The sequence below is a fragment of the Antechinus flavipes genome, chromosome 3, assembly GCF_016432865.1.
Source record: "Antechinus flavipes isolate AdamAnt ecotype Samford, QLD, Australia chromosome 3, AdamAnt_v2, whole genome shotgun sequence".
In the NCBI taxonomy this organism is placed as follows: domain Eukaryota; kingdom Metazoa; phylum Chordata; class Mammalia; order Dasyuromorphia; family Dasyuridae; genus Antechinus; species Antechinus flavipes.
The window spans coordinates 343,292,943-343,319,584 of NC_067400.1; the positions used below are offsets into that span (position 1 = coordinate 343,292,943).

Consider the following 26,642-nt stretch of genomic DNA (forward strand, 5'->3'; position numbering starts at 1 on the left):
GGAGATTGTCCAAGCTTCCTCTGAAGGTGACAGTGGCTGTACTGGGTCAGTGTTGATTAACTTCTGGTGCTGGATGGGCGTGGCCAGGTCCCACATTATCCTGGGATGTAGAGTCTCATTATTTGCCTTTTGTTTCTGTATTGGATGTTTTACAGCTAATCTGCTGATTTACTGGCTTGCAACCAGGACTAAGTAGTCAACACTGATGTAAATTTTTCTGGTTATATTCCCCATCTGTAGGAAGCCACACCACCTGGGTCCCTACCCTTACCTGCACTCAGCCCCTCCTCCATGCCCAATCAAAACAGATCTCTTTTGAAATTCTTCCAAAATATCTTCTGTGGGAAATTTGTTACACTACAAATATTTGTGGGAACTGTCACTCCACAACCAGTTCAGAGGCTTGGATATCAAGGAGAGCTCAGATAAAGATGTGTCCACTCTCCGCCATCTTGGCTCCACCCCCCTTCTATGCATCATTTTAAGTGTCACTCTTAGTTTAGCTTCTCTGGTAAATTTCTACTTCTTTTGAGATTGTGGGAGGGTACCAAATTTATATACAACCTCTCATCAATTATTGTACTATATAAATCTCTTTACATCCATTTAGGAGTTAGTGAGTAAATGTGAACTCTACGCTATAATATTTTTTTTCCTAATCAAGAGCCAGAGAAATAACTCAATGTTTTATCATGCTTTCCATGCTTTTTAAATATATTCCAGAATAATTTTTATTATTATAATGATATTATAAAACTTATAATTATATCATCATATGTATTATAATTTTATTAGTATATTTATCATATTTTATCATTATACATAATGATATATAGCATTATAAATATAATATTTTGCTTTGTTTGTCTTTGATTTTCAGTTCATGTCTCTCAGCATCCTGCCTAGAAAAATCTTCTCATTTCTTTTTTTGCTCTTCCCCATTCCCCCTAGATTTTATTATCTTACTCATATGCCTTAAGGATTTTGTTCTCTATGGAAGAACTTTTAGCAAGTCTTTTGAATGAATATTTCTTCTTTTTGATATTTATTAATTGGATCCATTAAATGGCAAAACTTTTTAATAAAGATTTTCTTCATTGTTTCTTGTGGGTTCAATCAATAAGAATGATGATCAATTGACTTCATGCTCTGTATGCTTCTACTTTAAGGTGAGTTAATTTTAATTGATGGGTATTTTTTAATGTTCAAGTTCTATGTATATATTACCAATAAGATTACACTGTCTTAGCTTTCAAAGGAAAGATCTTTTGAGGTAGAGGGAATGGGAATTTTTATTAAAATCAAAATAGACTAAGTTGTTTGGCCCTATTTTTCTAGGGACCATTTATGGAAAACAAATTATTCTGGAATGATTTTGACTTAACTAAGTTAACTTGACTTTTGCAGGATATCTTGATGTTTGTAGGGGGCTGTACTGATTGTACAATGGATTGTATTTCTCTGTCAATAAACCATATGAAACCCACTTGTCTAGATTTTATTTATTTTTTGAAATTATTTTATTTAAAGAAATAGAATAAGAAAAAAAGAAAAACAAAAATGAATACAAAATAAAATGAAAACAAAAATTCTGCCCAGCAGAACTTCAGAGAGAGGATTCAAAATATATAACAACAAACACCAGTTCAAGAGAAAAAAAAAAAAAATATATATATATATATATATATATATATATAATATATATATATATATATATAATGTATACATATATATGTATCCAAATAAATTATGTTCATGAATGTCCATCTTCACTTGTTTTTTTGTTTTATGCTGCAAACTTTTTTATTTTATTCTTTTTCCTCCTTTCACCCTTCCAATCTCAAGCAGGCCATAATTAGGAAAGGCTATATTTATATCTACATATTTAGATACACACACACACACACACACACACACACACACACACACACCACATAGATACATATATATCTTTCCTAAGACTGCTGATTCTTTGCTTTAATTCTGTTCCTAACTTCTCTTGCTATTATATAACCTCCCCCCATCTGTGGATCCCTCCTTTGTCTTCTCTCACCTTTTGCTTCCCTCTCCACCCATTACTTCCTCCTGCTATGCCCTTCATAATATATATATGTAATGTTGCCTATCTAACCCATTCTCAGTGTGAGTAGAGTTTCGAACTATGAATCTTCCTCCCCACTTTAATGCCTTTTTGTTTATTCTTTCTATGCACCTTATTTGTATGACATAATTACTATTTTTATCTTAACTCCATCCCAATGTTTCTTTTGAGCTATCTTATTGTTGATGTCAAACATATGCTATATATTTCCCATGTAAAAAAAGAAAAATTATACACAATTTGTCCACGTTGAGTTCCCTGAAATCGATCTATGATATTGGCTCATATATGTTAAATTTTCTATTAAGGTAAGGTTTGGTTGATAGAAAGTTCTGAAAATCTTTAAATTCATTGAATATCCATTTTTTCTTGTTCAATATTATAAATAATTTTGCTGGACAAGATATTTTTGGCCACAGGTCTAGCTAGTTCTTTTCATTGTTGGTAGATATGATTCTAGGACTTGTGCTCTTTTATTATAGCTGCTTATAAATCCTCTATAATTTTAATTGTAACTTCAGTGTATTTGAATTATTTGTTCTTATTTCTTGTAAAATTTTCTCTTTGATCTGGGATTTTTGAAATTAGGTAATAATTTTCAGTGTGTTTTCCATAAAGGATATAATTGATGAAACTATTTCTAGCCATATGAAAAAATGCTCCAAGTCATTATTAATCAGAGAAATGCAAATTAAGACAATTCTGAAATACCACTACACACCTGTCAGATTGGGCCGGGAAAGATAATGCGGAATGTTGGAGGGGATGTGAGAAAACTGGGACACTGATACATTGTTGGTGCAATTGTGAATACATCCAGCCATTCTGGAGAGCAATTTGGAACTATGCTCAAAAAGTTATCAAACTGTGCATACTCTTTGACTCAGCAGTGTTTCTATTGGGCTTATATCCCAAAGAGATACTAAAGAAGGGGAAGGGACATATGCACATATGCATATGCAAAAATGTTTGTGGCAGGTCTCTTTGTAGTGGCCAGAAACTGGACACTGAGTGGATGCCCATCAGTTAGAGAATGGCTGAATAAATTGTGGTATATGAATATTATGGAATATTATTGTTCTGTAAGAAATGACCAGTAAGATGATTTCAGAAAAGCCTGGAGAGACTTACATGAATTGATGCTGATTGAAATGAACAAGACCAGGAGATCATGATATACTTCAACAACAATACTATATGATGATCAATTCTGATGGACATGGCTCTCTTCACCAATGAGATGAACCAAATCAGTTTCAATACAGCAATAAGGAACTGAACCAGCTACACCCAGCGAAAGAACTCTGGGAGATGATTATGAACCACTACATAGAATTCCCAATTCCTCTATTTTGTCTGCCTGCATTTTTTATTTCCTTTACAGGCTGATCATATACTATTTCAAAGTCTGATTCAAGATTCTTTTTTTTTGGTCACAACATTCAGGTGGTCCAATTATTCTTATATTTTTTCTTCTTGATACATTCTCTCCAGATCTGTCATTTTTCTTAAAGGATGTTTTATATTCTGTTCCATTTTTTCATTCTTTATAATCTGTTTTGTTATATCTTCGTCTCTAGTAGTTTCACTGGCTTCCCCTTGTTCAATTCAAATTTTCAAAGAATCATGTTCATCTTTGAGGCTCTGTATTTCCTTTTCTAGTTACCTTTTTTCTTTCATTATCTTGGTTTTTTTTTTTTTTTTTTGTTTTTGTTTTTGTTTTTTTTTTTTGGATGATTTTTATTTAGTTAGTTTTTAGTTTTTCCTCAACGTCTCTCATTTTATTTTTAAATTTTTTTGAATTTTTCTATAAATTCTCTCTGGGCAGGGAGTCATTTCTTATTACTCTTTGGAATAGAAGCTTTTTTTTTTTTTTTTTTTTACTTCTGTCTTCCTCTGAAGATGAACTCGTCTTCCCTATTCCCATTGTGTGTGTGTATTTTTATGGTGCAGTTGTTTCATCTTTGCTGGTTCATTTTCTTTTAAATAAGATATATTACTGTAGGCACCTCTAATCCTGGGGTGGGCAGGGACGACGTCCCTAGCTTTACTTCGGCATTTTCCTCTGAAGAGAAACTCTAAAGCAAGAGTTCTTCCCTTCCGTAAATACCCACAGCCATAAGTGTCCATGCGGCGCGTGCCCTTCTCCCCCCTCCCCATGCCTCTGCACTCACACCTTGACCTAATCAGCCAGGGTTCCCTCAGTCTTCTGGGGCTCAAACTCTTAATTTTGACTCCTCAAACTATCCAGAATATGACCCAGAACATGGGTGTTGCCACACCCGACTCTCCCCAGGGCTCCAGACCTGGTGTTTCTATGAAGTAGTAAGTGTTTGCACTTCACAAGGGTTAAGCCCCAAGTCTGGTCTTCTCTGGTCTTTCTTGAGATCTTCTCAGGCTATATCAGGAGGACCCAGGTCCTGCCCCAAGTCTGATTTTTTTTTTACCAGTCTATATTCACCCTGAAGCACAAATTTGATATGTTGGTGGGGAAATCGGGAGCGGTTGAAATTTACCAACCTATTCTTCCATCTTCCCAGAATCCTCCTGATTTAAAGTTTCTGGAGTAAATCCATTTCAATTTTATCAGTTATCACATCCATTTTCTTCACTTGCTTTGAACTTTGCTTTTTAAAGACTTCAGATGTTTCATCTAACCTACAGCGTCAAACCTAAACTTTTTCTGGATACTTAAGGCTGTCTATGCTTTAAAAGCCTTAACATTAATTTCTCAGCCTTTTCTTTATATGACTTTGAAATGAACCTTTTACTCAAATAGCTTAGTTTTTGTAGAAACACAGCCTTTCTTTACATAATGGGTTTTCTTGCATCTATATATCTTTCAGGCTCTTCTTCTACATGGAATGAATGACATCCACCCTTTTATATTTAACTCACTTTTACCAGTCCTTTCAACTCAATCAAATCTTATCTCTCCTTCCTGAAAATTTTTTTGATGCTTTGGGTCACATCTGTCTTTCTTTCTTTCTTTCTTTTTTTTTAATTATGTAGAGAATATGTCTTGTTTTGAACTTTTGATAAAATTATTAAGTTACAAATACATCAATGTACATATTGAGGATCATGTTACATAATTAGAAATCTAAAAAAATCAAAGGGGAAGCTGTAAAGATTGTGGCTCATTTTTAATCTAACTTTAATCTTAACTCATTAAAAGAAAAGAAACACAGCCACAGATACATACTCAAAAGTAGGATAGATGAAATTTAACTACAAATTTTATTGATATAAAAAGAAATGTGTGTGTGTGTGTGTGTGTGTGTGTGTGTGTACCATTGACCAAGATGCTTGAAAGTAAGATTTGTATTTTGTTTCATCTTTTAATTCTAAGAACCTACCATAGGTTAGATACTTAACAAATATTTGTGGAATTATTATAATACAAAGTAATAACTATAAAACCAAAATGTAGAAAATTTTAGGGATTTTTGTTTTTAATCATGAAATATCCACCTTTTTTTTTTTCCTTCCCACTTCATTACCATTGTAATGGAAAAACAAAATCCTTATTATACACTTTTAAAGTCAGGCAAAATATTCTTATTACCCTGTCTCAGAAGATCCCCCCAAAACAAACAAACAAATAAACAAACGATTTATTCTTCAGTCCAAGCACTTCATGTCTTTATCACAGGTTCATTTTTCTGGGGAAGAATGTAGCCTGTTTCATTATGAATTCTCTTGATAATTTAATCAATTTCCCCACCATTAATTTTATTTTCCCTCTTCTACACTTTATTGATTTTCTCTTTCTGTTCTTCTTTTATGACTTCTATGATCTCATCAAGAATTTACAAGACAAAACTCAGAGCTTCTGACAAATTTGACTCTTTATGACTTATAATGATGCTAACATTAGGAATAAATAGATATAATTTCCCTATATTAGAATATAAATAGTTCCTTTTTTAATCAAATAATTTGTATTCATGTTTACATTTTTATTATTTTCTTTACTTCTATGTTTATAAAATTTGAATGTAGCTCTCAAATTTTTATCACAAATGCTATATTTCATTGAAGGTCCATTTGCCATCCCATCTCCACTACCACCTCCAGCTCCCATTATTAGGCTAATAAAAAAATAACAATTTGTTTGGTGTGTGGTTAGGGACCAACCCAATCATATCGAGTCACTTCAGGCTGTACTTCATCCATTGTGCTACCTTTCTGCTGAAATTATTCTTTGACATTTTTCGTGTTCATTCATTTTCTTATCAGTTTTAACAATTTTTTTCAAGCTTTTCATTCTTCCTCATATCTCCTATGCTTTATCTTCCTCATAACCTTTTAGCTAAAATCCTTGCTTTTAATTTCATTAGAAATATGAAGCTATTTAAAAACAGTGCCCTCTTCTTCACAACTTCCTCTTCCCACATTAGATGCTTTCTACCACTGTTGCTTTTTTCATACCTGCCTCACATGAAGTGGCCTTTTTCTTTGGCAAGGCCAACTCTTCATATCCACAGATGATCTTATTATTTTGTTTTATTATCTTGGTTTCCATGGTTTCCTTCAAGTCCCAGTTTCTGATCTCCCTAATGTTAATGTCTTTCATCTATTGATTATTTCCAATCTCTTCTGGTTACAATTTGTTTACACTTAGTTTATTAAATTTTATTTTCCTGTGAGAAACTGGAGCAGAACTTTTTAAAAATTCCCATCATTTATTAAAATTATAGTCACAAATAATTGCTTAATAAGTGCTTCTTGTCTTAACTTCAAAAGTCATATCTCAGTTTTATCTATTTTATTGTTATCCAGTCATTTCTGTCTCTTTGTGACTCCATTTGATATTTTCATGCAAGCATTCTTAATGGTTTGCCATTTCTTTCTTCATTTTACAAATTAGCAACTGAGGCAAACAGGATTAAGTGACTTGCCTAAGGTCACACAGATAGTTAAGTGTCTAACACTAGATTTGAATTTAAATTTGTTTATTTGTTTTGACTTCAGGGCCATCATTCAAACCACTAAGCTAACTAGCTATTTCACTTTTATTTGTATCCCTAGTATATATTACATTACTAATGAATAAGAGAATTGATATCCAGGGATTTTAATATTATTGCCAGGCTTAATTTTCTCATTTTTCTTTTACCCATAAAATCAAAATGCAAAGAAGTTTCTAAATAAATCAAATGTGGATAATTTTCTGTGTACATTATGATTATAATGTTATTTTTTATTATAGTTATAATGATAAGATTCTAATATAGAATCATTTTTACTAATGCCCATAAAGTATATAGACAAGAACACCCATGTTATATTTTTCCACTGTTCTGAATAATATTCATTTCAAGCATTTAATGCTCATAACTTCTGATTCGATAAACTGCTTGGTCAATTGCAATCCTCTCTAAATCACTCCCTTTTTGGTGTCTCAGATAACCATCTCAGGTTGTAGTTCAATCAATATGTGTGTGTGTGTGTGTGTGTGTGTGTGTGTGTGTGTGTGTGTGCGCAAGTCATTTGGTTGTGTCTGACTCTTTGTGACCCCATGGACCATAGCACAACAATGCTTATTTTGTTTTCTTGGCATATACCGGAGGGGTTGGCAACTTTCTTCTCCATGTATATATGTTTAGCTATGTGTACATATGTGAATACATATACATAGATGTATAAATGTGCATGTGTAGTAAGTACATCATGGCTCTTGGTCAACATGCTACTCACATATTGGCTGATTTAAATCATATGTATATAGTACCTTAAAGACAACCTCTCCCTTAATCTTTGTCACAACTCGTGGAATGCTCATCCCCTTATTAGATGAGAAAAGTGAGCCACACAAAATTCATAGTACTTCCCCAGAGCCCCTCAGCTAGTAAATATCTGAGATGGGATCTGAACTCAGATATTCTCTAACTTCAGGTCAAGTATAGTTCACTTTAAATTATCTCTTTCCCTTCTCTTCCCTTCCCTTCCTTTTGTCTCCACTCCTGTTCTCATTCTCTCTCCATCTCTCTCTTCCTCTCCTCTCATTTCTCTCCTTGCTCCTCTTCCTCTCTTTCTCCATTTCCTCTCCCTTTTCTTCCCCCTTTCCCTTCTCCCTCTTTTTCCCTCTCTGTCTCCTACTTCCTCTCCCTGTTCTTCTTCCTCTCCATCTCCCTCTCCTTCATTGGGTAAGAAAAGCCCTGAAAGTATTGTTATTCTTACCTTCTTTTCCCTCCAATTTTAAAAAAAGGCCATGTTTCTCTCTGGTTTATGAAGTAGAAAGCAGAGTTGTAATGGCACCAGAAACCAAGGTGCAGAAGGTCTCATAGGACTCTGAAACAGAATATTCTGAATTCTAGAATTATGAGGTTTTCTCTATGTCTATTACCTGTGGGATGCTAACATACTGTCATTCCTTTTGCAAAATTCCAGTTACCCTAGTCAACAAGAGAAAGTCACTTTATGTCCCCAAGGGTAGGGAATTGGAAATTAGAGAGGCAGGCTAAGGGAGAGCTGTTTGGTTGCATCTTTTCATGACAAGTATCCTAGTGATCATGTAACTAGATGGCAATTTTGTCATACCCCAGGAAAAGCTATTTTCAAAGATAAGGCTTAATTCTCTCAGTCCTTTTCAAAACAACTTTCCAGTTACTCCAAATGTGATGGCTAAGTCTGAGCCACTGTTTCTTCCCGTCAGAGTTATCATTACCTTTCCCATTCCCTTTTAAACAGCCCCTCCCTTTCTGTCTGCTACAGATGGATTTTATATCCATAGACCTCCAGCTTGGCAATTAGTAGCCACAGTAGAATGGTGTCAGAACTATACTTATCCATGACTTTGATTCATTTATTCAACATTTTTTTCAATCCAGTCTGAGCCAGATTTATGGAAACCTAATAATCCCTTATTGGATCAAATGCAAGCATGTCAGTTGGCATTCTTTTTCTCTGGGCTAACACACACACACACACACACACACACAGTCCATTCTCATAGAAAATCTTGCATTGTCACTGGTTTCTATTTTTATGCCACATATCTGCGCAGATTAAAGGTAATAGTTTTGTTCTGTTTTATTTTGTTTTGTTTTTATATCCCCTTGCCTAATGATACCAAGTTCTGATGTTAAAAGAAAAATACTAACTTGAGTGTAAAATAGGTTATATTCACCTTAGCTCTTAATTATACTCTGTCATGGATTCTCTTATATTTTTTATATTTCTCCAAAGGGTTTAAGCATTTCACAAGGCAGTGATCTTTATTTAGGACAATGGAATGAACTGTGTTGAAAGGGATACTAAAGAGTTTATAATTCAACTCCATTTTATAAATGAGGAGATCAAGTAATCAAACTAGAACTATTATCAATGTAATGATATTCTAAATCTTGTGTTAATTCTCCAACATCAGAGGATCAAGTAATCATGGATTTATACTAGAAAGAAATCTCAAAAGCCCCCTATTATAGATCATCTCATTTAAAAATAAAACTGAGATTCAGAGAGAATAAACCCAAAATAACACAATCAGTGACAGAGTTGGAATTTGGACCCAAGCTGTTTAACCACAAAATCAGTATTACTCCTATAATATCATTCTGGTTGTATTCTCTACAATGTTTGAGATTCTGATAGGTACCCAGTAAGGATCCAAGACAAAGGAATTAAATTGAACAATATTTAAATCATTTGAATTTATTTTCTCTGTAAATCCATGCCTTCATGTTGAAAACAAGGTCATGTGTTAAAGAAGACCAGGACAGATAGACTCTGAAAGCTGACTAATATGACTGTGAACTTAGGACGTCATTGAAAAAAGGCAATAAGATTATGAGAGGAGTTTTTGTAAATAGAACAACATAAGAGAACAAAGACAGACTTTTTTTTTCAAACTGACACATTGGGAAACTGGTAATCTAGACCAAGATTAATCAACCAAGTGACGAGAGATATTGTGACAGCATTTTTATCCATGTTCAAAACCAAAACACTCAAGGTAAACTCATGTTTTATCAGCAGTCCCATAGGTCATGTTATCTGAGAGTTAATGATCTAAAAGAATGAAAATGAGAATTGTGGGATTAATATCTTGGCTATTCATTAACTTAAGAAAACACAGCAGGACACAGTTGTCTTCCACACAAAATCATACAAAAGTCTCTCTTTATTAAATATACATTATTTACAGTTTAAGTCTTTCTCCTGTACAACAATAACCATAGAAAACAAAAGAAGCTAAGGCTAACCTTTTCCCCCCATACAGTATATTAAGACATGTTACATGGTCTACAAAACTGACTTGGATTGAGGCAACATCCCTTAGGACTGTTAAAAAAAATTCAGACAGTTGGAAATAAAATCTAGACCTTCACAAAGGACTTGGGCAAAGGTACAAGGAGAGGTGAAGCTTATTTATTTATTCATTAATTAATCTATATTTATTTTTACTGTAACTGAGACTTTATCTTCACTTTCTTTTATTTTCTTCCTCACTAATTGAAAGTGACTTTTCTTCTCTGGTTTCTAAAAGTCAGGAGATTCTACATGATGGTGGGGATTAACTCCCTGACTGAACATGTCATTTATATAGTGAGGAATTATTGTTCACACCTCGTCTGATAAGGCAATGCTTCTTTGGAGGCTTTCAACAACTGTACCTGCTAATAAAATGGCTACTAATCGAGGGATTAAGAACAAGAGAATTCAGGCCAGTATAACAGGCAAAAAAAGCAGGCCCCCAAAATTCACAATGAAAATGTTCCTCATTTTGATACCTCAGCAAATAAGGAAGCCATCCCTGCACCCTTGTTAAGTCACTGTGAGTGAGGTTTACTGTTTCCCTGAAGGCAGATTTGAGGCAGAATGAGGTTATAAAAGTTGAGACTCTGCTGTCATTCAGAGGGAAGAGATTGTTTTAATATTTCATTTAAAACTTTCAAAGGAGTTTTTATTGTCAGCACGGCTGGCAAAGCAAGCTCACTTAGCCTTATTATCCCTTAAAGACATACTGAAAAGGACCACATTCATGTAAGGTGCCAGCAAATACAATGTGATGCTTATGTTGCAAACTGCATGTCTTTCTTTTTCTTTCCACCTTTCCCTCTCTGATTATATTGTTAGAGTGTGCTCTTATTAGAGCACTACAATGAGAAGGACAATATCATAAGTTCAATTCTTATATAGACCAATTTACTTTATTTTATTCTGTATACACACCCTCTCTGGCTATTGAACCAATGAGAGCCTTGGATCCCTAAAAGGACTGGGTGATAGAATATGAATAGAAGAATGCAAATCCATCCACCACAATTAGAAAAACCAATGCAGAGAACATCCTTTTATCCCTATCCCATAGTTAATTATAGTAAGGAAGACCATCCTTAAAGAGGAAAACTAATATATCATACTTTTATGCTACTTGAGATAAAAGCATCATAAAGGGGAGGAACTATCACACTGAACTGGTCCTGAAAAAAAAAAAAAAAAAAAAACATTGGATATGGCAAGATTATTCTGATTCAGGTCAATAAACCCAGGGGATAAACTGTGAAGGTTTTGCAAACACAAAGCAATAAAATTTCATTTACAGTTAACTTTGGTCAAGATGTATTTCAATTTAGATACTTTACATGACAAGGATCTTAAGTAACAGCAGCTAACTTGACTAAATAATGTATTTAGCTGACATATAGCAGGAAGATGGTTGGGATTAGATTCTAAGAATGTCATGCAGAGGTGAATAAATAATTCCCCATGCAAAGCCCTGTACAAAGATATAATATGGTATTGTAAAGGCCTACAGATACTTCCCAATAGTGGGGCATTTTATAATGGGGATAGCTACCACTAGCATGATAGAAGGATAGCTCTATCCATATCTGATCCTTCCAACACTAGTCCAAGTACTCAAGAAATATGCCTGATATGTCTAAATAGTTGCCTTAATCCTTATTTAGGTTTGCTCAGCCATTTGTAGACTCTAAACATTACAAAAGACAAACAACTAGATTACAAAGTACAATATTTTCACTGAAAAGTGTGCTTTTATTCCTCCTCAGAGTACCTTAATGGGGGGAAGGGAGAGGAAGGAAGAAAAAAATAAGAAAGAGAAAGAAAGGAGGAAAGAAAGAAAAAGGAAGGAAAGGAAGGAAAGAAAGAAAAAATGATAAAAATAAAAAAGTTGGATTTCCAAACTTTATTTTCATTCAGAATTACCCAAAGTCCTAGCAAATTGGTCATAGTTCAAGTCATCAGAAGTTGGTTCAAATCTTTTTACATATCTAAGGCTGGTCCTATATATTTGAAAAATAAATTAATGTTTAAAGTAGTACTAAATTTTCTGGGCTACATAAGAAAAAAAAAAGTACAGTATTTCTTGGAGAAAACTCAAATAGCTAGCCTAAAAGAAAAAAACAACAACAACTAACAAAACAAAAGAAAACAAAAAACCTTGTAACTTTTTTTTCTTTTCAGTATATTCAACATTTTGAATTATTGAAATCAAAACATAGGGCCAAAAAAAATGAAAATGAAAAAGAGGAAAAATCAGTTTATTTCTGATAATTGTGAAAGTGTTTTTTTTTTTTTTAATAAAGGAATAAGGACTAAAAATAGCATTTGGAAATGATTCAATTACATTATGTGTCATTTCGAAGGAAAATATTGCCAAACTATATGAAAAACCTGAACCAGAACTCAGTTGCTTTTCAGATATTCAAATCTAATATTGGGTTTATTCACAATCCCTTCTATTAGTCATAATTTAATCACCTTTTTAAAGGTTTCATTGTGGGGGGCAGGCAGGGAGAAGATCTAAAAGTTACCTGTGAATGACAAGCAATACAGAGGAATAAAATCCTATACTTTTAGGCAATGAAAAGAATTGACAGAAAAATACATTGTCCAAAATGTCTCTTAGTTAGCCAGGGCTATTATTTGCATTTATCTTAATAAGAAGGCATGCAAAGAAAAGCAGGACTGACAGAAATCAAATTGTGAAGCTTTTTTTGAGGAAAGACAAAGCATAAATCCATGTACCCTCATGTCTTTCATCCTGTGTGATAGCCCTTTCTTACATGTTCTTTCATTGAACAATATCCAGCTACCAAGCAAGGTAGGACACTAGTTGACCACTGGATGATAAGAGTCTCTGGGTGTTACCTTGCTTTGTGAAAGTTCACTTGGTAAAAACAATTACTTCTGAGAGCACTTATTATACTAGTCCTCTGTTACTAAATAATATTGTGGTGCTCAGTGGTTCTTTCAAATTAGTCTTCTATTGAGGAGTGGAAGGCATGATGTAAGAATGATACGTTAGGAAATTAATGAAACTCATTTCCATCTATGTCTCTGGCCTTCATTATCATTGTAGGAACATTAGCAAAAGGCCAGGAGAATAACAAAAATAGAAATTGTACTGCATGAGCAGAAAAGAGAACTCCACACTAAAAAGAGAACAAAGAGCTTATAAGTTCTGAAAAGTATTATGCATTGATGGAAATTTTTGCAAGTGGGAAGAAAGGAGGTCAGAGAAGAGAATACAGTACCCGAAACAGTTCTCAAGACTTCAATTTTATGTTCAGTTATATAAGTTCAGACTTATAAGTAGGAGCATTGTGGATCATCATGTAAAACAAAGGCAAAATAAAGCAGAGGAAAACTCAAAGTAATTCAGACTCTAAAAGCATGCTAAGAATTCATTGAGCATCTAGATTTGGTCTGCAATAAAATTTATCAATGGCTCTCCCCAAGAACCTGTATTAATAGATAAAGCATCCATTGCCTACAATAGATAAATATAAGATGATGAGAAATGGGTTAGCTGGCATAAAAAAATAACAAATTAATTACTAATGTATTAATAAAAAAAGTAATACTCTAAATTTTCATTATCAATGTCATAAAATAGTAATGAACTTCAGATAAGTTTAATTACTTTTATCTTATTTTTACCCCTAATGCTAATGGGGAATGTGAGGTATGGGGTAGTAGATCTGCTTCTGGAGAAGGGAAGGAGTTTTGGGGTTACCTTCTTTTTGTGTCTAAAACACAGATAGAGCTATAATTCATGAAACATTTTCCCTCAAAGTAAATACCCCAAATACAAGTGATAAAGAATGCAGACATCTAAAATATTTGTAAAATAGGCTTTTGCAAAAGGTCCATTTTCTTTAATCTAGATGGAACTCACATAGTAAAAAGTAGAAGCATAACCTGAGTAAACTATGCATGTTACACTGAATATTAAAAATATTCCTAGGGCAAGCAATTATACTACAACTTGGTGTGGACTAAGAAAATAGGAGAAATATTTGATGGGAATAATATCAATGATAGAGCTCCTTTTAAATGTAAAATTACACAGTTGTTTTTTTTTTTAATTTGTCCTTTTTTTGGTTTTGCTGTAAAGTGACAGAATTTGATTTTTTAAAAAAGTGATTACTATGTATTAGGGGTCTAAATGGAAGGGTGAGATGATGCACAGAATCTCAATTTGCAGTTAGAAAATCCATTTATTGAACAAGAGGAAGAATTGGATAAATATAGGATTATATGGGATTGTACATGTACATTGTACATGTGTTTCTAAAGAATGTATTTAATTACCCAAGGAATGCAATATTCTTGATCTTTATATCTACATGAAACATCAGGGATACATCCTTCTAAGGAGAAAAACAAAACAAAACAAAAAAACAAAGTGAATCAGTGCTCAGCTCTTACCACTTAAGTCCCATTTGATTTTAAAGGGCATGGCTTACTTATTTGCTATCCAATTAAATACACTGATAAATAGACAATTCTCCAGGATTGCATCAATGAGTTTTCAAATACTCTACTAGCAACAAACTTGATTTTGCTCTGAGTCTCACCTGGCATAAATGATATAATAGTAGTGCTATGTGCATTAACCTCTCTTTAAACCAGGGCATATATGATGTGTATATGATTCTGCAGATATATTGACATATTTGTACATGCACAACTATATATGTGCTAGTGATACAGCCATGTTAGTGTTAAATTTGTATAGTTTCCAAAATACCTACAGAAGGAAATGAGAAAATCAAATTATTTTGCTTTGGCCTTTATGGGACTTTCTCTCCCCTCCCCCTTTCTCTCTCTCTCTCCTCCCTTTCTCTCTCTCTTCTTCTCCCTTTCTCTCTCTCTCTCTCTCTCCCTCTCTCTCTCTCTCTCTCTCTCTCTCTCTCTCTCTCTGTCTTTTTGTCTCTCTCTTTATATAGAGAAATTTAAAACTGACAATCTGTGGGGTTTGGTAGATGGACAAGAAAGATATAAACTTAAAATTATTTTCTATTTATTAAATTTAATTGTTTATAAGGGGATAGATATTGCATCCTTCTTAGAATCACTTAAAATATTTACTAGGACAAAGACATAATGTAAATGATGAGGTGATAGAGGAGTTCATAGACATTGGAAAATGAGGAACAATCTTAGTCTTTAGTGGAAGGCCCCAAATAAGACAAAACTAAATGTAAGAAAGATTAATTTTCCTATGATTTTGGGTACCAAAAGCAAAAAAAAAATTGAAAAAAATGGAGTTAATGAGCTCAATATTGGGAGTCACCCAAAGGGAGCGTTAAATAATCGAATGTAATATAAACACTGAGAACAAGATGGAGTATCTAGTAACTGTCACTGCCTAGAAGCCACAAAACAGTACTTGTTTTCAAAATTGAGTTTGTCTTATAAACAGAATTAGCAAGTGCCATCCACATCTGTGACTTATTCCACTGGTATTTGGTGATGAGGCTTCCCCTTTCTCTCTTTTTCTTTTCTCCATATTGGTCATGGGGCAAAAGATTAAATATATTTTTCCAATGTGATTAATATAAGACAAAACAAATGTGAAGAACTACCAAAGAGAATTTTCAAATAATCACATCATCTGGAGGCTCCAGCCCCTGGCTTACATAGAGGTCTATCTTTGGATCTTTGGGACAAAGAAGGTACGACATATTTTAAGGGGTATATAGTTCTATATTTATATGAAAACCACCAACTTAGTAAGATTTCCAGTCTGCACTTCACCAGGGATGTTAGCATAACAAGACTCATCTAGTCACAGACAGTATTTTGAAAATGGTCAGAATAAGAAGAAATTTTTTTAATACAATTGATTCTTTTCAAAAAGGTTAATGAAATCTGGTGCTTGCTTTACTCCAATCTTTAGTATTTATTTTATTTCATGCAGTTCTTCAAGTTACGTGATAAGGGTATATACTACTTCATGATGCTGAATATTTTAGAAATTTTACCTGGATTTTCTTATGCTATCTTTTCTTTGACCCCTGACACTAGTAGGCTGTAGCCTAGCTAACATTTCATATAAAATTCAAAAGAGGCATCTGTGAAGTTACAGAAAATGTAATTTTAGCAGCTTTTCTTTTTTTAATTTCAAGCTACTAGTCGTTTCCCATGCTTCAGCTAGATTTATTCTATTGTATGCTCTTCTAAATGATCGACCCCTCAAGAGGGTGTTAAGTGAGGTGCACATTAATTTCTTTGTACCTGTTGCTACTATCAGTAATCCTACATTTGCAAATTCTCAGAGCTTAACAGTTTCAGTAAAAAAGGGGAGAGAGTTAGGGAAGGAAGTATCTATGGTACGTTAACAATAACAGCAGCAACAAAAATCTCTCTTGGACCTTTAAGGGTATCTTCTAAACAAATCAAAAATCCAGGATGTTCTCATCTCTATTCCAGAAATGGAAGCATGTCAGGAGGAAATTTATAAATGAATTCCTGCATCACTAACCATATAGTGTAGATTAAGATCTGTGAGATTGAGTAGATGTGAAATGTAATAAAGTACTTCAGAAACTGTGGAAACAAAAAAACTCACTAGGCAACCATGCACATATGTGGCTCTTTTTCAGTCTAAAGTAGTATAGCAGGTCTCTTGAGTGGTCGTTATCACTAGGACAGTCTTGTGCAGAGGAGGTGGTTTAATAGTTGTTGGGACTTTCTTGGGAGTAGGGTGAGAAGAGCAGGGTCTTCTCAAAAGAAAAAGGAAAATAAATAAGGAGCAAATAGAAAACAGAAAGAGAAAAAAAAAAAACGGAATCTGTGGGGTCCATCAGATGAAATACTCCCGTTTACACTCGCTCACTGTGTTCTGCAAGTCAATGTCATTTCTAAAGGAATTGTCCAAATTTTCTGGGTATTCTTTTTCCTTCATCTGATTAGTTCGATGTGAGTGTTTATGTTGGTAAAGGAATCGAGTCATGATACCAATGATGCAGAAGATGATGAATATCACCACTGCTATTACACCTAAAAAGAATCAGAAAAGAAAAACATTAAAAAAATAAATCATATCTTATCCATTAAACACAAATTTTAGAAGATCACAGGACAGTAGTGTAAAGAATTCAAAGGATCTAAATTCAAAGTACAAGTTTTGCTACTTTGTATTATGCAAACTTGGGCAAATCATTTAACCTCTTTGGCCATTTTTTACTTGTCTAAAAATAAATATTGCATTAGAGGCTTTCTTCAGATACTTCTATCTGAATATAAGATTTGTTCATATCTAAGCTTCTTCCTGCCTCCTCGTCCAATCATAATCCAGCTAAGGAATCAAAATAAGTTTGATAAGGAAGAGAACATATGATGTAGCCTCTAAAGTATACACAGGATATTAGCTAATGGATATGGGTGGGAGAAGAAGAAATAAAATTAAGACAGGAAGATGGAAAATTCAAGAGTATTTAGAGAATCAATATCAGTTTGCTTTTATATTCAGAAATGTTGTGGGAGAATGTCTAGAAGGACTATATTAGGGCTAGAGCATATAAGGTCTTTTATGTTCTAACATGAGTTAGACAGTTACTGTTAGATAGTAAGATGACAGATTAGAGATAACTACCCCAGTTGAACGCTCCCAATATTACCATTTAAACAATTTCAAAATATCACTTCAAATCAAATTTTGGATCAGCAGAACCAATAAGAAGTCATAGTGAGACTTTTTTTCTGGCCTAAGAAACATTGACAGAAGTCTGTGGCATAGTGATGAAAGCTTGTCTAAAATTCATTTGTAGCAGCAACACCTCTGGGAAATTTCAGCCCCAAAATAATGAGAGGGCCAAATAGCTGGTCAGAAAGAGATTACAGGAGATCCACTGCAGGGACTGGATATAGCCAACTCTTATTTGCAAATGTATTCTCTGTACTTAGATCTGAGTCACAGTTCCAAGGCTGAATGCCATGCTAGAGGTCAGTTAGAAGAAAGCAGGTCCATGGTCATGGTACTAAGCAAGGAGAGACACTAGCAATTGTTATTTCAGGAAACAGAAATTCCTTTCATAGAAAATACCAGAAGGCAGATTAGGAGAGCAGTGACTCTACCTCTCCTAAGATCACACTACCTTGAAAGCACCGAAAAACTTGCAAATTCCCAAAAGTAAGTCTGAAAAGAGCAGTATGAAAAAGCCTGAAGATTTGGACAAGACTCCTCCAATCTCAAGTGAGCAGAGCCCATCTTTAACATAAAGTTAAAAGTTTAAAAAAATTTGTAAAAATAGCAGACAACAAATAATAAATTTGACCATAAGAAAGCTAATATAGTGGTAGGGAAGACCAAGACCAATTCAGAAGATAATGATGTCAAAGGAAGCACAAAAAAGCCTTAGATAATAATGTAATTGGGCTCAAATCCAACAAGAATTCCTGAAAGAGTTAAAGAAAGAGAAGAGTCATAGAGGAAAAATTGTGAGAGTGATAGATGGAGAAAGACACACATACACACACACACACACACACACACACAGAGAGAGAGAGAGAGAGAGAGAGAGAGAGAGAGAGAAACAGAGAGAGAGAGAGAGAGAGAGAGAGAGAGAGAGAGAGAGAGAGAGAGAGAGTCAGAGACAGATAGAGACAGAGATAGGGACATAGAGAAAAGAAGGGATGGAAAGAGAAGAAACACAGATGGTAAAATAAAGGTAAGGATTTGCTTTAGCTCTCTTCACAATCCCTACAAATATCCTTATATAATGGCTCTAAACAAGTCATAATGCAGCACAGCCCATAACAAGATGGAGTAAAACAATTTTCTGGTACAAGACAACTTAAAAGATCAGCAGGAGAAATCTGTCCCACCTACGAGAGAGTGGAGCACAGGTTCAATGCAAATAATGTCAGATCTAAACAACTGGAAAAATATCAATTGCTCATGGGTAGGTCGAGCTAATATAATAAAAATGACAATTTTACCTAAATTGGTCTACTTGTTCAGTGTCATACTAACCAAACTGACAAAAATATTTTATAGAATTAGAAAAAAATAATAACAAAATTCATCTGGAAAAAGAAAAAAAGTCAAGAATATCAAAGGAATCAATGAAAAAAAAATACAGAGCTAGCAGTATCAGACCTAAAACTATATTATAAAGTAGAAGATATCAAAACCATTTGGCTAAGAAATAGAATGGTGGATCCTTGGAATAGGTTAGATACATGACATAATAATCAATGACTCTAGTAATCTAGTATTTGATAAACCTGTGAACTTCAGTTTCTGGGTTAAGAACTCAATATTTCACAAAAATTGCTGAGAAAACTAGAAAATAATACAGCAGACAATTTGCATAAACCTACATCTCACATCCCATACCAAAGTAAGATAAAAATGGGTACATGAAATTGGGTGCAAAGGGTGATACCATAAATAAATTTGGAGAGCAAAGGATAATTTATCTTTTGAATCTCCAAAGTTATAAAAAATATAAAAAGTTAAGAAATGAGAGAGGAAAATAATGGAGAAAAGAAAAAGGAAGAAGTAGAATGTGGCAAATTATCTCACATAAAAAAATCAAGAAAGAAGCTTTAACAGCGAAGGGAGCATACACATTCAATTGGATAGAGAAATCTATCATACTTTACAGGATAATTGAAAGGGAAGTGATTAACACTAGAAGGGAGAAGATTGGGGAAGGAAGCAGTCAACAAAACACTTTTGAGGAGGGATAGTGAAAGGAGAAAGAAATTACAATAAATAGGGAAATAAATTAGCAAGGATAATTGTGAAGAAAAATAAAAACAAGTTTTTTTTTTTAAATAAAGGGCTCATTGTTCAAATAGAAAATTTAGTCAAATTTATTATCTATAACCATATGAAAAAAATAAAACAATTGTGATGTACTCCTCTACACCTAATAGATTGGCTAACAGAACCGAAAAGGAAAATGATAAATGTTGCAGAGGCTATATAGTACATGAGACATTAATGAACTAATTGATGGAGTTGCAAACTGATTCAAACATTTTATAGAATAATTTGGAACTATGTTCCAAGAAGTATAAAATCATATATACTGCTTTTAATGCAGCAATACCACTACTAAGTCTGTATGCCAAAAGAAGTTAAAAAAAGGAAAGGACCTATATGGACAAAAATATTTATAGCAAGTGTTTTCTTGGAGCAAATAATTGGAGATAGAGGGAATGCCAATCAACTGGGGAATGGCTGAATAATTTGTGGCATGTATTTATGATGAGATACTTTTGTTTTCTAAGAAATGATGAAAAGGATGATCTCAGAAAAACCTGGAAAGACTTTCATGAGCTGATGTAAAGTGCAATATATTATATACAAAGTAACAACAATATTGCAAGATTATCAGCTATGAATGACATAATTATTCTCAACAATACAGTGACCCAGAACAACTAAAGGATTTATAATTACAATGCTATACATACACAGCGAAATAATTGATAGTTTCTGAATGCAGATTGAAGCATACTTTATTTTTACTCTCTCTTTATTCTAATTGAGGTTTGTTTGTTTTTTTTTAGTCTGTTTTCTTTCAAAACATATTATTATAAAAATATTTTGCATGACTACACATGTAGTCATTAATTGACCTAAAAATAGATACCTAGAGAAATAATTTAAGAATTATTGCCATAATTGAAAGTCATAATTAAAAATCACCTTGAGATCATATGTCAAGAAATTATCAAGTGAAACAGCCCTGATATTTTAGATTCAGAGGGTAAAAAACAAATTGGAAGAATCCACTGACCACCTCCTGAAACAGTCCAAAATGAAAACACTGAGGAGTATTACCATCATATTCCAAACCCTCAGGTCAAAAAGAAAATATTTCAAATAGATAGAAAGAAACAATTTAAATATTTTGGACACACAGTAAAGGATCACACAAGATTTACCAGTTTCCATGTTAAAGAAACAGAGAACTTGGAGTATGATATTCTAGATGACAATACAGTTGCAATAGCAATCAAGAATAACCTACCAGGCAAAACTAAGTGTAATACTTCAATGGGAAATGGATATTTAATTAAATGTACTTTCAAGCATTCCTTATGAAAAGACTAAAGCTAAATGGAAAATCTGACTTTCAAATATAAAACTCTCACCAAACAAAAAAGAGAAATCTGAAAGAGAAATATTAAGTTCAAACTATTTACATTTCTGTATGGGAAAATAAAGCATGTAACTCCTAAGAACTTTCTGATTATTAGGGCAGTTAAAAGGAGCTTACAAAAAGCATGGGTAGAAGTCAATTATGTTTGAATGAGAAAGAGTACTGCACTAAAAGAAGGGGGAAGGGAGAGGTAGAATTGGGAAATTTTTCTCTTGTAAAAGTAGGTTGTAATATCCTAATCCCACCTAGATTTTACATGCTTAAACTGCATGATGCCTGTTTAATTTCTATTTATTCATTTTTTTTAACTTAAGCAAATACAGATATCAGCATCAGAATTTCTAAGAACATATTACTTAAATGCATGTGATTAGGGGTGAGTTACATCAAATACAAGTTGCTGACTAGTGACTTTACTATTTATCTTTAGTCAAGCAAAGAATCTTACTCCAAATTCAAAGACAAATTTATCTTTCCCACTCCACCACTGGGATATGAACTTTAGGCAAGAAAAATAATCAAACAAGACCATTTATACTACAGTTAAAGGGAAAAATTCTTCCTGAAAGAGATACGGATCACTCTCTAATAGAGTTTTAAGAACAGGAGAAATCCACATGGCATCGACCAGTAATTCTATTCTAGTCAAAGACAGGGGTCCATGTTCAGGATTATTATTCGATAATGTAAAAGAACTTCATTTCCAATAGTCATCTTACATGAAAAAAAATAATGAAGTCATTTTATTTTATAAGTCTTACATGAAAAAAATCAAGGCTTGCCAAGTAATAGATGAAATAAAATAGAAGAAAGAGAAGAAGAGAAGTTAAGATTCAGCCATAATTATAAAAGCAAGGATAGAAAAAAGAGAGAGGAGAAATGGAGAGGAAGTAAGAATGAAATAAAAAGGAAAAAATAAAGAAAAAAAAGGAAACAAATAAATACAAATATTTGGATAGCATGTGTACATTTTTAGTTTCATCCATATGTTCTGCTAAGTTTGAAATTGAAATCTTGTGGGCTTTGTTCTGCCTGTTAGATTTAACCAAGAGCACTTGGGTTGAAAAAAAAAACAAGAGAAATGGAGTTTCACCCATCTGTCTGTTCTAATATGGTTCCTTTCTTGTGTGCAGCTTTATGCATTCACTTATTTTTTTTTTTTTTTTTGCTTAGGAAAATTAACAACTAGATGAAAAGAAAAGAGATTTTATGATGCCTATGCCTATTTTATGATACTAGCTATTGTCTCTGTGACCATCTGAATGATGAATGAAGCATAGGGAAAATTGGTAATTTGCTAATACTATGGGAAAAGGTTTTCTTTGATCATTCTTCCTGTGCACATGGGTATTCTTCTGCATGTGGAAAGACAGGTATATTCAAAAGGAGAACATTAAGTGAAATCTCCTCCTTACTTTCAGGAATCTATATCCCTCTCAGTATCTGCTTGATTTAGTTGTACATTGTTTTCAGTGATGAGAAATGGATTACCTCCAATGACAGCTGAATCACTCCTAACTGCATTCGTGAGGGGTTCCCGTTCATCTGTCTTCCCAAAAGGATCTGGAATACATCAAATATATATATAAAAATTCATATTCCTCATTTTGAATACTTGCAGCATCTCCAAACTCTTTTAAATGATTTACATGGACTTTTGATCCTGTTATTCTCTGCTGTGAGTTTGGCTTAGCAAAAGGACAAACAAGTAATCTTGAAACTACTTTCTGTTTATATACACATCACATCAATTTGTATAGTTTTTCTTCATGCTACTATTACTCAAATTTTATCAGGAAAAAGGTGAAAATGGGGATTTAAATAATTGCTCAATGCCTGACAAACCTAAACAGAAAATTGAGACAATGAAGGCTAATTCTAAAACCCCTAAATTGTTGCAATTTTTCATCTCATAAGGACTAAAATACCAAAAGCAGAACTTGTGTTATGTGAACTAGTGTTATAGAATGGCAAAATTTCAGAGTTGGATAGAATATCAGAGTCAATAAAGACAAAATATTTGAAAGTCAATCTTCTCTACAATTTATCCGACAAATGTTCATTCCCACTTTTGTATAGATAACACTAGAAAAAGGAAACCTATTAAATTGCTAGGTTATCCCATTCTACTTTCCAATAGTTCTGTTTTAGGAACTCTTTTCTTAAGACCCAAACATTATTTACATTAATTCTTTCTCTTTGCATTTGCTTCTCTATAAGTATATATATAATGCCTTAAATTTTCTCTTCTCCAATTTCTCAATCATTTTCCATATGCCATGGAGATGAGACTTTACATTGTTCTAGTTACTTTTCCACTGAAAAAGAGTTCCAAATTTCAGCTTATTAAAGGATTCCTAAAATATAGTACATAGGTTTAAAAACAGTATACTAGACCAAGACTAACTAGTATAGAGCCAGATAATTACTTACCTAGTTCCTAGACATATTTTCTTAATGTTGCCCCCAAATTCACATTAATTTTTTAAAATGTCATTTCTCAACTGAAGTGCTGTCTAGTTATATCTTTCCTATCTTATAGCTATGAAAATAAATTTTAAAATATTTGATATATAAGGTAAATTTATCTCACATAAAATTTTAAAAGATAATATTTAGCCCAAAGTTTTACCCCATCAAAGTATTTTGGGATCCTGATCATGTCAGGATCATAACATAACATCCATATGTTAACCATCTTTCTTAGTTTTATGTGATATGCAAATTTACTTATCTAGCTAGTTTATACTTTTATCGGTGTCATTAATAAAATGTGTCAGGCAGAACAGTACCAAACATAAATAACTGAGGTGCTACAAAAGACTACTCTTTTTGAATGGATCTAGCCATTCAATCAATTTTCTATCTACCTGATCATTCTCTTGTTAAGTCTATATTTTAATTTTTTTGACAGGAAGTAGAAGAGAGCTTTTGTTAAATGTTTTGCTGAAATTTAGGTAAATTATAAAAATCTTGAAGTTCATTTCAAATTTCTGTCAAAAAATAAACTAAAGCTACCTTAATATGATGTTCTTTAAAATATATTTTATGGTAATTTTTGTCTTTATAATATAGATATTTACTACCTCATTCCCATCCACCCCCATTGAAACTTCCTTTCTATAGAATGAAAAATGACTAGAAAAAGTATCTGATACAATAATATTATATAGTCTATTCTGTGCTAAAGTTCCTCACCTCTCTGCTACGAGAGAGAAAATATGGTTAGTTGTTCCTTCTCCAGAGCCTTCACAATTTGTTTTGTTTGTTTCCCATTAAAATATGTTTAACTGTATTCAATTTCATCATTATCATTATTGAGTACATTGTTCTCTTGTTAGTTTTTTTAAATTTGTTTTAGCTCATATTCTTTTTTTTTTTTGTAGTGAAATTCCCATTATTGGACAATCATATCCCATTACATTTATACAACTATTTTGAGTCAACAACAAGTCAGTTGGCATGTGCTTTAAAAAAGGTTATGATGTAGATTATTGTACATATCAGGACTTTATTTATTTTTTTGACTTCATCACATTATGTGGTTTGGTTGAAAGGTATGGATAATTTGGTAATTTTTCTTTTTAATTTCAAATGAAAATCCAGTTATTAGTCACTTGAAGTTCAACAAAATATATGATAATATATCTATTTTCTCATATAACCCCAATATTTATTTTCCCTATATTTAAATCATAAGAGTTAGACCACATCTTACTTTTCCAAATGATATCCACTTCCTTCACAGAGACTTTCTTGAAGATTTAGATGTTTAGTCATTTTTCCTGTCTCATGATTCCAATTCAGCTTTACAAACTCATTTTTAAAAATTGGTCAAGATACCTTTTGATCTTTATTACTCTCTCCTCCCTGTTCATTGAGAAGGAATAAAATGGAATACATATAAAATTAAAGAATATGAGCTCTTAGAAATAGACAAGAACTCAAAAAATCATCTGGAATTAATCAGCTTTTACTACCTCTTTTTAGGAAGATAAAACATAACTGTCCTCCTTTAAAAATGAGTCTTATGGAGGTCAGAGAGATTAAGTAATACACCTAAGGGCACACGTGACTTACTGGATGAAAAAGAGAAAAGGAATCAACTTTGTCTCCTGACATCTTTTTTGTTTCTTCTTCTATATCACTGCATTATTCTTACCACCACTGTCACCTCCATCTCCCAAATAATACATAAATAAATGAATAAATGGATAAAGGGATACATGAACAAATTAATTTATATAAAATAAATGAACAAATGTATAAATGAAGTGATCAGTCTATCAATCAATTGTTTTAGCTGGGAAGAAAAATAACAATTGAAAGCTGTATCATAGTAGAATGAGCACTTCACATTTTTTAATTTGTTTTCAGCTCTATGATAAATTCATTGTATGACTTTGTTATCCAATGACACACACTATACCCTTAATGGATCTCAGCAAAATAAAGAGAATTAGATTCAATTTACTTTAATGGATTTCTCTAACTCTAAAATTCTGTAATTCTAACCAACAAAACCTGACTTGTCCAGATGTGTATGCCCAAGTTGGTTCTGCTTAACTTTTACCTACAAAAAAAGGAGCTCAAGTAATTTCATTTCTTTTAATAATTCTCTCAGTTCTCCATCATTCTCTGCTCAGAAGTAGTAGGTAGACCACTCTAGCAATATATTAATTATGCCCTATTACAAGCTGCTCATTTTAAGAGAAATTAGGTGAAATATGGAGAAGGGCATATTATTATAATAATATTATTGTCATATTATTTTAGTGTTAAAGAAATTCCTGCTTTAAGGAAAGACATAACTTCCTGCCGACTAATAATGGGTACTGATTAACTTTTCCTTAGCCAAGAGGAACATAGTGGACAGTCCCTGATTGCTGATCTCAAAAAGTTTCCAGTACCTGTCATGCAACAACTAGCAGAAACCAGGCAGAGAAAGGAGGACAAGTGCAGTCCTTAGGCAAAATTTCTATGCCAAAGAGGTTACAAATTTATTGAAAACTAAACATTTTCATTCAAAAAATAGTTGGAAAACTCTTCATCAGAAGACAAGATCTAATTATCTAATCTCATCAATATAGGCCAGGTACAGTGTACATAATTTGAACATTTTTCCCAGTCCTTAGGAATGCAGGGGATTCAAAGAA

The 26,642-nt window shown here is 33.0% G+C and overlaps 1 protein-coding gene and 1 long non-coding RNA gene across 2 annotated transcripts in view; both read right to left on the reverse strand.

The window, feature by feature from the left end:
- The window catches only part of LOC127554305 (uncharacterized), an 80,016-nt gene extending 71,632 nt beyond the window's left edge, over positions 1-8,384 (reverse strand). The window contains exon 1 of the long non-coding RNA XR_007951944.1: positions 8,288-8,384. This is a non-coding gene — a long non-coding RNA (uncharacterized LOC127554305). The remainder of the gene's footprint in view (positions 1-8,287) is intronic.
- A 6,883-nt stretch (positions 8,385-15,267) lies between these two features.
- The window catches only part of CNTNAP5 (contactin associated protein family member 5), a 913,682-nt gene continuing 902,307 nt past the window's right edge, over positions 15,268-26,642 (reverse strand). Inside the window, exons 23-24 of the mRNA XM_051985717.1 lie at positions 22,978-23,049; positions 15,268-17,365 (exon numbers count right to left, since the gene is read on the reverse strand). Coding sequence (XP_051841677.1) covers positions 17,169-17,365; positions 22,978-23,049 — 269 coding nt within the window. The 3' untranslated portion in view covers positions 15,268-17,168. The remainder of the gene's footprint in view (positions 17,366-22,977; positions 23,050-26,642) is intronic.